General features: G+C 39.5%; 1 protein-coding gene across 8 annotated transcripts in view; it reads right to left on the bottom strand.

Moving 5' to 3' along the window:
- The window catches only part of NEDD4 (NEDD4 E3 ubiquitin protein ligase), a 121,352-nt gene that overhangs the window by 17,317 nt on the left and 87,185 nt on the right, over positions 1 to 16,850 (bottom strand). For 6 of the 8 annotated variants that reach the window (XM_078079306.1, XM_078079308.1, XM_078079309.1 and 3 more), the window contains 7 exons: positions 12,217 to 12,383; positions 10,221 to 10,338; positions 9,961 to 10,128; positions 6,655 to 6,720; positions 3,573 to 3,692; positions 1,502 to 1,702; positions 355 to 435 (listed from right to left, as the gene is read on the bottom strand). In XM_078079306.1, the coding sequence (XP_077935432.1) occupies positions 355 to 435; positions 1,502 to 1,702; positions 3,573 to 3,692; positions 6,655 to 6,720; positions 9,961 to 10,128; positions 10,221 to 10,338; positions 12,217 to 12,383 (921 nt within the window). The remainder of the gene's footprint in view (positions 1 to 354; positions 436 to 1,501; positions 1,703 to 3,572; positions 3,693 to 6,654; positions 6,721 to 9,960; positions 10,129 to 10,220; positions 10,339 to 12,216; positions 12,384 to 16,850) is intronic. The other 2 variants (XM_078079304.1, XM_078079307.1) reach the window with 2 other exon arrangements.

Here is a 16,850-nt window from a genome sequence, read left to right as displayed (position 1 = left end):
ATACAGTTTATTTTCATATTCCATTCTTAGTAGAAGGCATTACACTTTATTTTTTTTTTTAAAGATTTTATTTATTTGACAGAGACACAGCGAGAGAGGGAACACAAGCAGGGGGAGTGGGAGAGGGAGAAGCAGGCTTCCCGCTGAGCAGGGAGCCCGATGCGGGGCTCGATCCCAGGACCCTGGGATCATGACCCAAGCCGAAGGCAGACACTTAACGACTGAGCCATCCAGGCACCCCGGCATTACACTTTAATAATAACATAACTTAGAGTTGTTGAAGAACTACTGTATTCCAAAATAAAAAATGTTTGAGAGAGCCAAGTTAGATTGCTAGCAATTCTATAAACTTACAGGTAAAGGCCCCAGATCAATGGAAGAATCAAGTGATGTCTTTCCTCTAAGATGAGCTGGAATTTTCAGTCTTGGATCTTCCTTTTTTTTGGTAGAGTAAATAAAGAAAACAACAACACACACACACAAATTTTAAAATCAAGAAAGTCAATCTGTTACTATGTTTTTCTAACATCAATTGATATTTAAAATATTCTCTTTTAAAGTCTACTTTTATTCCATTTGCTTCATCTGTGAAATAGTAGTTTCTCTGTCTAAAACCCATCATTCCCAGGCTACAAGATTCAGTCCGCAGATCTCAGAGTAGGATCAGTTTTAACTCATCATCTGTTTCATAGAAGCCATTCAGAGAATTTTGCCCCACTCTTCAGGGATTGTGTCTCTACCTAGGGGCTATTCTCTCCATAAAAACTGCTGAATGAATGGACATGAAACTAGACCATGTGTTATTTCTGAGGCCTTGCGCATGCTTTTTGGCACTTATCTGTAAAGGTGTTGATGTATTAATATTTTTTAAAGCTAGGGAGGTAAGCTCAAAAAGGTTACTAAAGCCAATTCAAATTGTTGAAAAAAAGAACAAAATTCAATTTGTTTGGATTCACTTATATATATTGTTTTAATATTATTTTAAGTAGTTTATTAAACTATTTTAGTTTTATTAAGGTACTTTGGTCTTTTAAATAAATAAATAAATAAAAATCTAGTCATCTGTTGCTGATTTTCAGTAATTTTTCTATTAGTGGTGAACCAACTGCTAAACAGCTTTAAGGCTTATCTTAAAAGAAAAATACTATTCTACCTAGCCACCCCCAAGGTTTTCTAGGTATTAAATGAGATATGGATTCAAAAGTACCTTGGAACTACAAAGCAACATATAAAAGGATTATTACAAATACCTTCCTAAGCATTTATGTCTAGCGAGTTAAAAACGAAATAGGAAGTAAATGTATTTCCACAATCCCTAAAAATATTAAAAATAGGCATAAATATTTCTTGAGTAGAAATAATACTGTTAAGAATTTAGCATCTCTTTAAATGAATACAAGGAAATGTAGGTTATATTAATGTACATTTAAGGGTTACAGAGAACTATTCGTAAGAGTTAAGATCATTGTTCTAAATTCAAACCGGACAGTATTAAAGTTACCCAGGTAGTGGTTTTGGTGTTGTGGTCAATAAAGAAAGGCCTCCCATTGGGTGCGTGCCGGACTTCCCAGCCTTTAGGAAGGAATCCTTGCTCCGTTTCAGACGGCTGGGTCACCTGCTGTGCTGAATCACTTGTGGGGACGTGTGGTTGAGGGCACGCCGAACTCTGGCCTGACCGCAGCTGACTGGTCTCGGCTGTGGCCTAGCACAGGAAGTAAGTCATGTTGTCATGTTTTATAGAGAACACACAAATAGCTGTGGTTAAAAGGTAACTTAACCTGCAAACAGAATATATCCTTATAAATAGACCTAAACATGGCAGACTCATTTTTCTAATAGTGTTTCGTCAAACTTCGTTTTTAAAATAACTTATAATTCCTCAGCTAATTCTTGAGTGGTACAACACTTGCCAGCAGTCCAAGTCTGCTGCGGATGCGCGTGACGGAGGCAACGAGGTCAGAGGGACCGTGCCCCAGCACCAAGGTCACCACGGTGCCAGTTCAAGGAGGCTGTCTCTGCTTGCCCCAAAGACGCACAGAATGCGCAATTCCCCACACGTAGAAGTGGCTGCCAATGCTGGGCAAACAAAATGCATGGCAAATATCCATTGCAGAATTGGATCATTGAAATGTAATGTATTCATTTGATGAAATATTAGGCAGTGGTTAAAAGAAACACACCGGATCCATACATAAGACAACATGGACAGGATTTAAAAACAATGTTGAACAAAAAAAGATTTAGAATTATATGACATCTTTGCAAAATTTGAAACACAAGAACATAAACACTACTTTGCATCATTTTAGCTCTCTCTGTAAGTATATAAAAGAGCCTGGAAGAACTGTGTGAGGCCACTGCAAGAAGATGGAAGTCTGCAGCTCAGAAGAGGGCCCTCACCGGGACCCAAAATGCTGCCCTCTGAGCTCGGCCTCCCTGCCTCCAGAACTGTGAGAAATAAGTTTCTATTGTTTAAGCAAAAAAAAAAAAAAAAATGACTGGAAGAATACCCAACAGACTTAAGACGGTGCTTCTCTCTGGGTCGTGGGACCAAGTGCTTGGCTAAAAGGAGTTTAGTTTTATCTGTACAATTTTATATATATATTTTTAAATTGTATGCCACTGCCTTTATACTTGTTTTATTTTGTTTTATGATTTTATTTATTTATTTGAGAGAGAATGAGAGAGAGAGAGAGAGAGAGCATGAGGGGGGGAGGGTCAGAGGGAGAAGCAGACTCCCCACTGAGCAGGGAGCCCGATGCGGGACTCGATCGCGGGACTCCAGGATCATGACCTGAGCCAAAGGCAGTCGCTTAACCAACTGAGCCACCAAGGTGCCCACAATTTTATTTTTTAAATATTTTTTAAAGAGAGAGAGAGAGCATGAGTGGAGGGAGGGGCAGAGGGAGAAGCAGATTCTCCGAGTGGGGAGCCCGATGGGGGCGTGCTCAATCCCAGGACCCTGAGATCATGACCTGAGCCAAAGTTAGACACTTATCTGACTGAGCCACCCAGGCGCCCCTGTAAGATTTTATTTTTAAAAATAAAATGCCTAGAAACAAATACGGTAATTTGTTAATGGTGGTAAATTTTGGGTGTTAAGGTGTGCATTTGCTATATTGTTCTCTATACTTCTCAGTGTTAAAAAATTTCTGAGAGAAGTGGTGATAAAATAAATTAAAGATTTTCCTAAACACTTACGAGGAAATGTCACGAAAGGCACTTGCTGTTGCCAAGGACAAAGTGTCATCGTGGCAAATTTCTTTAACAGATCCTAATCACTAAGATTATCTTTTAGAGAAATGATTTTAACCATTCAAATAACAGAATTACCCAATGGACCAGATCATTTGCTCCATCCTTTTATTCCCAGTTGGATTTGTTTTACATGATAGCAAGTGGTAATCATGTATGTGACAGATCCATAGGAAATGCGAGCACCAAGGTCAGCAAACAATTAGAAGATGCTAGCGGCCACCAGTAGATGCCACAAAATGATGTACTAGCTTCCACAGGAGTATGATGGCATAAACTATGTGAGGAAACAAGTTAACAGGTAGATTGCACGGTACCTGTACCATGGGCCTTGTCCAGGTGGTCGTTCTGGAATTGTGATCTACATAATATGATCTTCCTCTTTCATCTTGTTTTTCTTCCCAACCTGGGGGTAATCCAGATGAAGTAGGCAAAAACTACAGTGAAGAATAATAGGAAAACTGAGTATGAATATGAAACAATCCTTTTAAAAGGACCACCTACCTCCCTTTTTCACTGCCCTCTCTCTTTAAAATGAAGAGACTTTTGGGCGCCTGGGTGGCTCAGTTGGTTAAGCGACTGCCTTCGGCTCAGGTCATGATCCCGGAGTCCCAGGATCAAGTCCCACATCGGGCTCCCTGCTCGGCGGGAAGTCTGCTTCTCCCTCTAACCCTACCCCCTCTTGCGCTCTCTCTCTCTCTCTCTCTCAAATAAATAAATAAATAAATAAATAAATAAAATGAAGAGACTTTTAAATCATATTTTGAGGTATATGAAATGAAGTATACCACATTCCACTTAAGAAAAACCAGAACAGACCACAATGATGAGAGTGATACCAACATTAATAAAACATGACAGTAATAACCACCACACACTAAATGTTTTAACATAGATCATGTCATTTAACCTCCACACAAATCTTAATGAGATCATTGCTATTACTAGCCCTTTTTTATTTACAAGGAAACTGAAGCTTAGAAAATTGGGCTAAGTGCCTAACAGATACATTGCTAATATGGAGCTGAGATCTGAGCCAGGTAGTCTAACTACAGAATTTATCACCCATATGTGCTCAGTCAAAAGTTACCTCTGCCGTCTTTCTGTAAGGGCTGGGGAGTTGCTACTTATGAGTTTATTACTAATGAATAAAGAGGTCTGGTTGTTCCCAGGTTTACTTAAAGTAGTCCAGGTTTGGTCTTCCTTTTGTCTTTTGAACCAGATTAGACTCCTCAAGGTTTGGCCTATTTCCCCAATGTGTCTTATACATATAAACTATCACCACTGGTCTGTTTACCAGCTACACTGTCCCTAGACACACAGGGGTAGATGTATATTGCTGACAGATATGATGAGCTGTTGGTCTACAAAATAATGGAATTTAAAGTTGCCTGGCTTTACAAATGTCCAACAGCTGGTGAGTAGATAAATGAAATAGAGCAGATACGTCTACACAACAGAATATCACGAACTACTGAGACATGCACCAGCATGGTCAAAACTCAAAAACATCATATGAAGTGAAATGGGCCAGATACATCAAACTACAACACTGTATGGTTCTCCTTGTATGAAACTTCTAGAAAAGGCAGCACTGTAGCTACAGAAGGAAGATGAGCGGTTACCTGGGGTTGAAAGTAGGTGCTGGGATTGAAGAAACTTTCTGGGGTGATGAAGGGTTCTTAGACTTGATTGTGGTAATGTTTGCACAACTTTACAAATTTATTAAAATTCATGTATTTGTACAAAATGAAGGGATTTTACGGTATGTAAATTATACCTCAAGAAAACTTTTTTAGGGGCGCCTGGGTGGCTCAGTTGGTTAAGCGACTGCCTTCGGCTCAGGTCATGATCCTGGAGTCCCTGGATTGAGTCCCGCATCGGGCTCCCTGCTCGGCAGGGAGTCTGCTTCTCCCTCTGACCCTCCCCCGTCTCATGTGCTCTCTCTCATTCTCTCTCAAATAAAGAAATAAAATCTTTAAAAAAAAAAAAAAGAAAAGAAAACTTTTTTAAAAACCAATTCAATGTATTGAGAAGGAAAAGGTATGGGAATAGCTTTTCTAGTACATGTAAAAACTGAAGTGCGTGTATATACAGATGAATATAAATCATCTCTAGATTCTGCTGCTCATCTGGTGAGCTTCTTGGATGAATGCCTGTCAGTCGATCAGAAATGCGACATTTTCCTTGTATAAGGACATTACAGAGCACAGTAGGAGAAAACCACAGGTCTCTGCTTAAGCAGGCTCCAGCCTAACGGAGGAGGACAGGCAAGTGGCAATAGTGGGAGAAAGGATGGTGAGGGCCGTGTCTCTGTGGCATTTCCTCTATTGTAGACGGTCCACGCTGACTGGGCCGATGGCACAAGTGAGTTGCCCCCCCCCCTCGTCAGTACAGAATCGTGTCCCTCTCTTGGTCGCCACCTTTTTAGATGGATGAGCCGCTCTTGGTTCAAGGAATTCTGAGCCTCTGCATCCCTAAGCTGGAATTTTCATAAAAGCAAAAACAATCCCCACTTTTCAAAATTAATGCATAGACTGCCATTCAAAATTAGAAATGGTGGAAAAAGGTGAGGAGGTATTCTACATGTGGAAATGGCATGCGCCCAGAGCCAGAGGAGGGAGACAGTCAGGAAAGGGGGCAGCCTGTTTGGAAGAAAAAGGAGGGACGGGGTGAAGGCCGCAGGAGGTTCCCGTGGGCGGATGAGGAGGACGGTAGGCTGAGGGGCTGGGAGCCTGGGAGTAAGACACAAGTGGGGGCTGCGTCAAGGAGAGACAAACTCAGGTAATGAGAGCTGGGTCAGGAAGAGGGGTGTGGAAGACCAAAAGGGAGTCAAGAGTCCAGGCATGAGGCTGTTAAGGTCTAAGCCCCAGTCAAGGCTGCGGCTGGAAATCCTACTGAGAAGGAGGCAGAAGGCCTCAGTGGATGCGGAGTCTGATGGGAAGAGCGAGCAAAACCCCATCCAGCCTGGCCACTGAGCTTGCCAACACCAGCCCACCCCTGCCCAAGTGACTGATGGGCCACTTCACATATGGGGCAGACACTGCAGCTCGATGCCAGGGGCCAGCATCCAGAGCAGAGGCAGCTGGGCAGCACAGTCTCGACCCGGAGGCTGCCTACAGACCACCTCCAGCCAGCCCAGCGCCTCAGCGCACAAGCCCACATGTCGTCCCCAGTCGCCGGGGCAGGGGCCTTGCTTTCTTAGCACGGGAGAGGCGGTCTCCCCCGCCTACCTACCTCATTTCCCCCTCTCCTGAACCTCATCTCCAAGAACCGAGATTCTGTGCTGGATTGGCGCATTGCTAAGCAGTCCGATGTTCATACTCAGTATTCCAAAAAAAAAAAAAGTTCTTAAGTTTCCTATTTTTACTGACAATGAGGGGAGAGGATAAAACTCACCACAGGAAGTGTAGGCTGTTCCTCAAAGGTATAGGCTTGTAAGCTGCCTCTTCTGCTGGAATGATTCTTATTTAAAAAAAAAAAAAAGGAGTGACAATAGGTTTAGGTTTTTGATCTGTGTCTGAGTGGCAGATAAGGTATGGGGGGGTGGGTGGGTGTGATGGGGTGGAAGGGAGAGCCACCGTGGAGTGGCACTCAGCTGCTCTCCACACCCCCATGGGCCAGCGCCTTCCATCCTGTGGCTCGCTCTTCGGCCCTGGCTCCTAGGCAGCCTCCCGGACACTTTCTCTTGAATGTCTAGCAGAGACCCCTCATTGTGCCCCACACTCATTCGCTTTTCCCCTGCCCACACCCACTCAACCCTGTTCCTTGTTTTAGGGGGCAGGGCTGGAGTCCAGTAGCGGCTGCCCTCAGGTATCAGTTCATCCCCAGACTCCCCTCCCGTCCCTTACAGGCAGGGCAGTCACCAGATCTTACTGTTTCTTTCCCAGCTCTCAACTATATTCTCCTTGCACTTTAGTGCAAGTTGGGTTTTCTGTTTTTTGTTTTGTTTTTTTTTAAATTTCAAGTTTTCATCATTTGTTGCCTTGCCTGTCACGGCAGCAACCTCCTCACAGATCTCCCTGCTTCAAGTCCGATTTCCTTAAAGCCGCCCTCCACGCTGCGCACTGTGGCCGGAGCACGCCCCACAGTGCAGACCCCGTCACATCGTTCTCAAGCGCAGAGCCCTTCTGTGCCCTCTCACAGTCACCAGCATGAAATCCATAGCCCAGAATGTAGTGAGCTCCCAGACCAGGCTGCTCCTCATAGCTCCAGCCCTTCCCACCTCAACACCCACCCTCTGGACATTCTAGATGACTCGTCCCCTCAGGAGCCCCCTATTCTTTCTTTCCCTGTGCTTTCATATGCAGGCCGTTGTCACTATCCAAATTTTTTGATGTTATTAAATAACAAAATCAAAAACTTATAACACACATATAAATTAAGTCAAAACATCTACTGTAGTATTGTTTCCAAGAACAAAGAACTGCAAACAATCTAAAGTCTATCAGTAGGAGACTGGTGAGATATCTTAATGATTACTTGCACAAAAGAATGATGTTTGATGATTTTTCTTTGTTGGTTTTAAAAGAGGACATCTATATGTACTGAAATGGTCCAACATGTATGATACAACAAGTGAAAAGAGTTAAGTTACCAAAAAGATGATCTCAGGTTAAAAAAATTATGTACAAATATATGTGTGTCATACATGTTTATAAATATATAGAAAATATTTAGGGGCGCCTGAGTGGCTCAGTCGTTAAGTGTCTGCTTTCGGCTCAGGTCATGATCCCAGGGTCCTGGGATCGAGCCCTGCATCGGCCTCCCTGCTCTGTGGGAGGCCTGCTTCTCCCTCTCCTACTCCCCCTGCTTGTGTTCCCTCTCTCGCTGTGTCTCCCTCTATCAAATGAATAAATAAAATCTTAAAAAAAAAAAAAATATTTAGGACAATATATGCCAAACCATTAATAGCAACTGAGGGAGCATATGTTAGAAGTAAGACGGAAGATTGAATTTTTGTTTTATATACTTCAATACTGTTTGAATTTTTAACCATGACCATATAATACTTTAAAAATAATAAATTATTTTTTAAATTAATATACACATGGTATGAAATTCAAAAGGTACAGGGGCACCTGGGTGGCTCAGTTGGTTAAGCATCTGCCTTCCGCCCAGGTCTCAGGGTCCTGGGATCCAGCCTCACGTCGGGCTCCCCTCTTGGCGGGGAGCCTGCTTCTCCCTCTCCCTCTGTCTGACACTCCCCTTGCTTGTGCTCTCTCTCGCAAATAAATAAAATCTTGAAAAGAAACACAAAAAAAGCAAAAAAAACCCAAAAAAAACCAAAACCCAAAAAAGAAAAAAAAACCCCAAAACTCCATTCTTTTCATAGCTGCATAGTATTTCATTGAATGCCATCTACCTCCCTGTTTAGTCCAAGTACGTCAGCTCTTATTCACACGTGTGTGCTGTGACAGGTGTGGTATAATTGAGGAGGAGAAAAGTAGCCTCAGACATGCAGGACTTGCTTGGCTTTCATCAGTCGGATCAACACAAAATCAAGACCACTTTATAATCATGCCTGAACACAGACAAAATGTGAACACTGTCCAAGCCACAAAATACCAAAGATCTCTCCATCCTGGCAAATCTGAGTGACTACTGCTTCTTTACGAATTACAGCTTTAGCCTCGCTATACATAAGATTTGAGACACACAATCACAGAATCATTCCTGCTTTTTTTTTTCTTTTAAGTGGGTCCACACCCAGCATGGAGCCCAATATGGGGCCTGAACTCACAACCCAGAGATCAAGACCTGAGATCAAGAGTCAGACGTTTAATTAACTGAGCCACCCAGGCACCCCACACTCTTGCTTCCTCACAGCATCCAGTGCAGAGCAAAGTCCTGCTTCCTTAAACCATCCTCAAAATCGCCTAACATGAACCCAAATCCTCCAAGTCTTTTCTAATGTACTCTTTTTTTTTTTTTTTTAAGATTTTATTTATTTATTTGACAGAGAAAGAGACAGCGAGAGAGGGAACACAAGCAGGGGGAGTAGGAGAGGGAGAAGCAGGCTTCCCGCTGAGCAGGGAGCCCGATGTGGGGCTTGATCCCAGGACCCTGGGACCATAACCTAAGCCGAAGGCAGACGCTTTAAAGACTGAGCCACCCAGGCGCCCCTTCGAACATACTCTTACTGAGACACTCAGGGTGTGTGTTCTCCTTGCTGAAATGAGTAATAAACCCAACATGTTTAATTACAGGTGTGTTCCTGAGGGTCTTTGGCTGGGAGGCCCTGGTTTATGTAACGGCTATTTAGACTCCAATGACCATTTGGGTTATCCATGACTCTGCTCCATACTATTAGTGGAGATATTCGAAAAAATGACCATACTGTAAAGTCCTAAAGTCCCTAACACACTATTACATGCCATTTAAGACATAATTTTTCTCATCACAAGAAAAAAATTTGTAGCTATGTGAGATAATAGATGTTATCTATTAGACACAACTAGACTTTGTGTGGTAGTAATTTTGCTATTTTATATATATATATATATATATATATATATATATATATATATATGTATATCACATCATTATGTTGTATACCTTAAACTAATCCAGTGTTGTCTGTCAATTACATCTCAATAAAACCAGGGATAAAAGACAAAATTTTATGTAAATGTTGGATACCCAATGGAATAATACATATAATATAAAATCCTGAAGCTACAACAAAATCTAAGAGCATCTTACCGAGCTGGATGCTGGCTGGCCGGTGGCTGAATTTCTACAAATTGTGCGTCTGGCATTCAATTCTTCTGCAAGATGAGTCTGAACATCCAAGTTATTTGATGCTGGGGATGATGGGAAGGCCTGATTGCTGTACATGGTGGCTTCATCTTCTCTTATAATTTCCCAGTTCTAAAACAAACAGAATAATCTTAAGCCACACATACTTTAATCTTATTGCTGTAACATGTGTCTATGGACAAGAACAAGAAAATTCTTTCTACCTCGGAAGACTCTCGATTATCCACACTTTCTGTCTCCTCAGATATCTGCCGCCTGGTGGTAAATGCACGCTGTGCTTGCAGTTGCATGTTACCGTTCTCAGCATCTGTTAGGTTGTCCCTGGATTAGAAATAGAAAAACCATCACTCATGTCTGAAGATAGTTAAAATGATAGTCAAAGATGCTATGATCCTTTAAAAAAAATACCTTAGATTAGAATTCACTGGTTGGGCCAAAGCCTATTTCAACACACACAGATGAAGTCATGGGCACATTGGTTTCTTCAGAGTACCTTGTGCAATTAAGGTTTTGTGAAAATGTATAACACGTCTGACTTTGATATTTTAGTTCATCACCATGCCTAGGGCAATGTTTGACATGTAAGGGCACTCAAAAATATTTGTTGAATAAATGAATTTCTGAGAGTTTTGTAAATAATTTCATTATATTATTATTTTGCCATGTTATGAGTAAAATCTAAAGTAGCTCTAGAGAGATTACAAAAAAGAAGCTTTAGGAGTTAGTTACATATACAGCTTCAAGAACCAGACAGTAATGTTTTCCAGAATTGATCTTAAGCCAAGAGTAGAGTTCCCCATGCACGAATGCAGAGGGCAAAATGAAGTATCATGTAAGAAACACTGTAATTAAAAACTTAATAGATCCCAGATTAAATAGTATCTGTTTTTGATCATTAACAGAAATAGGTCTGGTCTGAAAAAAGATAATAGTAAAAACATGTCTGAGTTTAGGAACATTATAGTAAATCAGACTGAACACCATTACCCCATTTATTCCATTATTCTAGCTATTTGCATTTAGTATAATCAGACCTTCAGATCAAGAATTTTATAAAATATTTAATAACAAAATTATTGTTAATTTATTTAATGCCATATAAGCCCAGGGTAGTTGGAAGATCAATTCTTAATGTACTATTGCTGAAGAAAACATAATTTTGACAGATGGTTCTAAGAGAATGCTTCAGATTTTTTTCTCCTCAATACCTGATTTAGGCTAGCTGAAAGTGACATCAACCGTAGTGAAAGAAATGTGATTCTGTTCAAGTCAGGCTTGCTATAATACTGAGGTCTGCAGTAGGACAATTTTGTAGACTTTCACAGTGTCTTCAGTTTTACGATTTGTACAGGTCCCTAAGAGATTGATGCTTCTGTGCCACGAAGAACCAGGATCACTGATTTGCTTTGGAAGGATTTGAGAACAGAAAATATCTATGAAAGTGCTTGGACTGTATCAGACACAAAATACCAAAGCCAAAAATTAGAAATTAATGGACAAATACGAAAAATTTTAAGTCTCTGTCAAAAAGTAGAAGACTAAAGAAAGCCTTCATAAGGCCATAAGGGAGGAGAAATGGAAGGGCATTTGATAATAAATGTGAGTAATGGGACATTTGTAAATGTATATTTAGAAATACACAGTCTGATGATAATCAAAGAAAAATGTCACTGAGTGGACATAAATTAGAATACCTTAAAGGTCATTCTTTCTGTCCTTGATCTGTGTGCATTGAAAATTGTGTATGCGTTGACAAGATTGGCAAATGAGTGTTTAACAAAAGACCCTTGGTATTCAGTCCTTTATGTTTTATAAGTAATTTATATTTTAAAATAGTGTACTGTAGAAATTAACATTTTATTACATTTTAGTAACAAACTACAAAAAATTTCCAAGATTTTCTAAACAAGTCTAAAGAGAAAAACCTATCCTTTGTGGCTACAAAATAATTTAAAATAAAGAAGCAATTAGAAGGGTAGTATTTGTGACTCCAATAATTTTGAATATTATCAAATCATTTAAAAAAAAGAAACAGTTAAGATGGCATTTTTAAAGCCCTGGGTCATAAAAATCCTCCTCACATTTTTACAGCTTATGGATCCCTATACTACTATGAACCCATTTGAGACACAACTTCAAAATGAAAATTAGTGGTCAAAATGTATTCATATCACAAATGTAAAAGCCACCAGCACATACTGAGGGGTTGGTCTTTTCCACTGTGTTCTTCTAGATTCATGGTTTACATAGTAGGTCCTTCCAAGAATATCCTGCCTCTCTTCCCATCCTGGAGGTAGAGGAGAAGGTTCTTGTTGCTGCTGCAAATGGCAAGCAGCATCTGGTTGGTCCAAAACAACCCAGCCAGGCTGAAAAACAGAGTGGTAACAATTAATTTTTTTAACCTTATAAATTATGCTGGAGGAAATTTAAAAAGAGATTAGCATATCCAGTTCCAGAAATTATGCAAGGAAAAATTTGCACAGTGTCAACTTTTAAGACCATAATATGAACATTTTATGATAATGAAGACTTTTTTCTGCAAAATGATAACATGTAAATTTTGCTTGAAACTTTTAACATTTTTCAAAAAAGTTTTAAAACACACCTAATAGGAAAAAAGGGACAGAGAATAAAGGTTTTATTCTTTAGTAGTCTCTATACCCAACGTGGGGCTTGAATTTACAACCCCAAGATCAAGAGTTGCATGCTCCATCTACTGAGCCAGCCAGGTGGCCCAGGACAGAAAAAAATTTTAAGTAAACAAACAATGATGGGCAGCACTGAGAAACACAGTTTAAACTCGTGTAACCTTAGTCTGTTCTTTAAATTACAAGCAAATGAATGAAGGACAAGAATATTGTCTTATTGGGCATTGTCTTTCCCATAGAGAAAGGAGCTTGTTATGGTAGAAATCAGTAACTAAGTGAGACCTGAAAAAAAATCACTAGATGAAGCCTAAATATGCGTAGGCTTGACAGGGAAAGGCAAAGGATTTAGAAATAATTGCTACAATGAACTCTCTAGCAACTGAAAAGCCATTATGATTCTCACATCTGACTTTTCTCTTTCTGGATTATGGAAAGGCATTTTGGTCAGGTCATAAAATAGTCGAAGAAATAAAATTTCATTTGTTTTCTTTGTTTGTTTTATTTAAGTGCTAGGAAAGCACTGGAAATTTCCTCTGGTACTAGTGAGGGGCATATGTACATGAAGCCTAAACTAGGGTAGTTAGGGTAAGGAATTACTCAGAAGGGTAGCAAGAGTTAATGGCATGTTTTTACATAAGAAACTTCCTAACAGAAAAGGACTACTAAATATCAATACTAAATACCAATAAATAAATAAAAGGTCCTACTAAATACCAATATGGCTAGGGAAGCAGAAATAAATGAGTGAAGAAAACTTAAAAATTCTCCTAAAGAGACATAAAAAGAGACCTGAATGAATGAAAAGACATAATATGATATTGGTTAGGAAGACTCAGCCTCACAAAGGTGTCAATTCTCCCCAACTTAATATATAAAGTGTCCAAGATTCCGATAAAACTACCTTACAGATTTTTTTTTTTAAATAGGCTCCACACTGGGCATGGAGCCCAACATGGGGCTTGAACTCACAACCTTGAGATCAAGATCTGGGCTGAGATCAAGAGTCAGACACTTAACCTACTGAGTCACCCTGGCACCCCTACTTTACAGATTTTTATAAATAATGGGACAAGACAATTCTCAAGTTCAAATAGATACACAAACAAGCAAGAATAACCAGCACAGTTCTAAAAACAGAAGAATGAGTGATTAACTCTACTGAATAAAATATAGCATACACTACAACAATTAAAGCTGTGGAGCATTGAGGTACACTCAGACAGCTCAACAGAATGAATCAGAAAGCCCAGAAAGACTCAAATTTATAGGATTTTAGGATATGATAAAGACAGTTCAAATTTGTGGGAAAATACAAAAAAAAAATATGTGGGGTGCTACCTCATACCTTCTACCAGGATGTTACAGATTGAACAATGTTTAAATGTTACAAAGTAAAACCAACATGTATTACAACAAAACTTGAAATTTAAAAGAACATGTTCCAAGACTGGGGAAGCCTTTGAGTATGAAAAAGACTGACAAATTTGATTACAAAACCCCCAAATTTGTACGTGGCAAAAATTACCAAGTCAAAGTGGAAAAAAAAAGACTGGGAAATGTATTTGGTAACATAATAACAGGCAAAAAAATAATGTCCTTAATATATACAGTCTTTCTTTCGAGGCACTGGGGATCTAGCGCTGAAGGATGGTTGTGTGCCAGCCAGCTGATGGCTTAGAAGGTGGAAGAGAGTTCTTTTATGTTGGAAGTCTGACTCTGAAAAGAAAGGGCCAGGGAGGAGAGCTGAGAAGGAAAGGAATGTTTTCTGGCAGCCTGGAGAAAAGGAAAGGGGATCTGCAGCAAGGGTGATCTCTCTGGCTGGTCTGGTGGGAGGGTTATCGGTTATAGACTGAGGCAGGACAGAAGGTGAGGGGGGCAGAGGGGGCAGGGAGAGAGGAAGATAGAAAGAATTCTGGAAAAAGGGATCTGGATGGGAAGTAAATTCACTCCCTTTCTTTCTTACTCTTATTTTTTTTCCTTTTTACCTTTTCTACGGAACCGACATCTCTTTAATTTTGCTTTCTTTTATTGCTCTATTTCTCTCCTTTTCCTTTATCCTCTTACTTTCTCTCTCCAACTATATTTACCTTCCTTCTCTTTCTCCTTTCCATTCCTTTAAATGATCATAATGTAGGATCTACAGACTTAAAAATTAGTCTTGTATATATTAAATCAATTTTATTTCTCTGGTCTCCATTTTAAAAGTAGGTGAATTGAATTTTTGTATTTCACTCTCTTGAAAAATGGTTAAGTTTTTAAAAATATGGTCATTGATTATTTTTCTGTAGATTAATAAAATTTATTAATAAGAGGGTCCTCACGACTGCTGTAAAGGATTGTAAAAATGTTTAGAGCTAGGAAAATGGTACCACAAGATTATTTCTTTAAAATCTTAAAGATTTCTCTCTTAAAGGTCTCCTTAGTGAATTTATGTTATCTAAGTAAACTTGAGAAGGTAAAGGCCTAATTTTTAAAAACCTGTTTCAAGTTCTAGGAAGTACAGTTGTACATTTGAATATTATTTAGAAAAACTGAGTTTTCATTTTTTTTTGTATAAAATGCCTCCCTATGAAACATATATCAGCTAATATTCTTCACAAAATAATTTTCTAAGTATCAATGAATGTTATTTAATTACTAACCTGAAAGCTAGTATGCAATTGCCAACAATTTAATGGAGTCAAAGAGGATCAGAAAGAAAGCATTCAGAGCTACAACACACATTAATGTTAGCCTTGCAAAATATATACAACTAAATCTAAAGTTGCAAAGGGTACAAAAATCAAATGTTAAATAATAACCTATTACAGCCAGACTTTGATATACTAAGGAATACAGGTTGCCTAAGTGTGAGCCTCTTTTGAAAATGACAACTGTTTTCTTTAAATAGAATTTTATATATTCAGTTACAAATTAGATGTCAAAGACAAGATTTCTCTGGTCATTAGCTACACAGAAGATAAATAAGCATAGATTCATGTGTTTAAATTCCTAGGGCCTTTCATAAATAAACTCCTACATGCTTACATCTACTGAAATTATAAGGTGCATTCTGAGGGAATTCAAACATTGAGACCTGAGACCACAAAATGAAGCGAAGCAACTCTACCCACAGGAACTGAACTGTGAATAAGGTACCTATGATATGTGTGTGTGGGCAAAACTTGGAGCAGGTTCCTAAATAATGAAATGCTGTTAAATTTTTTTTAGTTACTAAATAAAGAATTTTCTTTATGGCAGGCATCCTTCATCTCAAACAGAATTCCATTATGCAAGATACCCTGTGCACCAAAATGCCAGGCAGAGAAACTTCGACCCAATAAATACCTAAAATTTTAAAAAAGTGATTATTATATGATAAATCAGAGAAAAACTAAAAAAGAAAAGGTAATCAAATACGCAAATATAGACTTAAGAGAGGGTACCATGTTTTTTTGATTGACAAACTAAGGGTTAACTATATTCTGTGATTTAAAGAAAAAAGTTCTTTCCTTCTATTATTACAGATTTCCCCATAAAGTAAACTCTTCTTAGTGCATATAAGAAATTCCCAGAGGGGCACCTGGGTGGCTCAGTCAGTTAAGTGTCTGACTTTTGATCTCAGCTCAGGTCTTGATCTCAGGTTTGAGTTCAAGCTCTGTGTGGAGCCTACTTTAAAAATTCCCAGAAAGCTCTGTTACAAAAGCATGGCTTGTTCTCGAGCTTTCTTTCTCAAGGTATGTGGGTATGTGAGGTACTGTCCAGTGCTGGGGGAGGTACCTCACCTTTACAGTTCTTCTGGAGGCTTAACCAGACCCTCAGCCAAAGAGGCATGACTGTTGAGGAAGGCACACACAAGAAAACTCTTCAAAGCAAATTGGTGCCAATATACTGTGTGCTTTCAGTAAATGTTGCTTCAGTGGGAATGTCAAGAGGCAGTTGTTTTAGGGTCCCCTTTTCAAATCACAAATTTTTCTGCTGGAAGAAACCGTAGAGGTCATCTGGTACAATACTGTCATTCTACAAATGAAGAGCCTACGGTTCAGAGACCTTCAACAATTCACACAGTCACTTGGCTCACTAGCAGCAGAGCTTGGGATGAGAATTCCAGCCTCCAAATCCCCATCCAATTCTATTCCAAATACATGCTCTCTGCCTCTTCCTCACTTACCCTCGATGTATGTAGCTCTGCCCAAATACTTGACT

The sequence above is a fragment of the Halichoerus grypus genome, chromosome 8 (genome assembly GCF_964656455.1).
Source record: "Halichoerus grypus chromosome 8, mHalGry1.hap1.1, whole genome shotgun sequence".
Classification (NCBI taxonomy): domain Eukaryota; kingdom Metazoa; phylum Chordata; class Mammalia; order Carnivora; family Phocidae; genus Halichoerus; species Halichoerus grypus.
The sequence above is the reverse complement of the archived record's forward strand: the minus strand, read 5'-3'. Positions and strand labels throughout refer to the sequence as shown.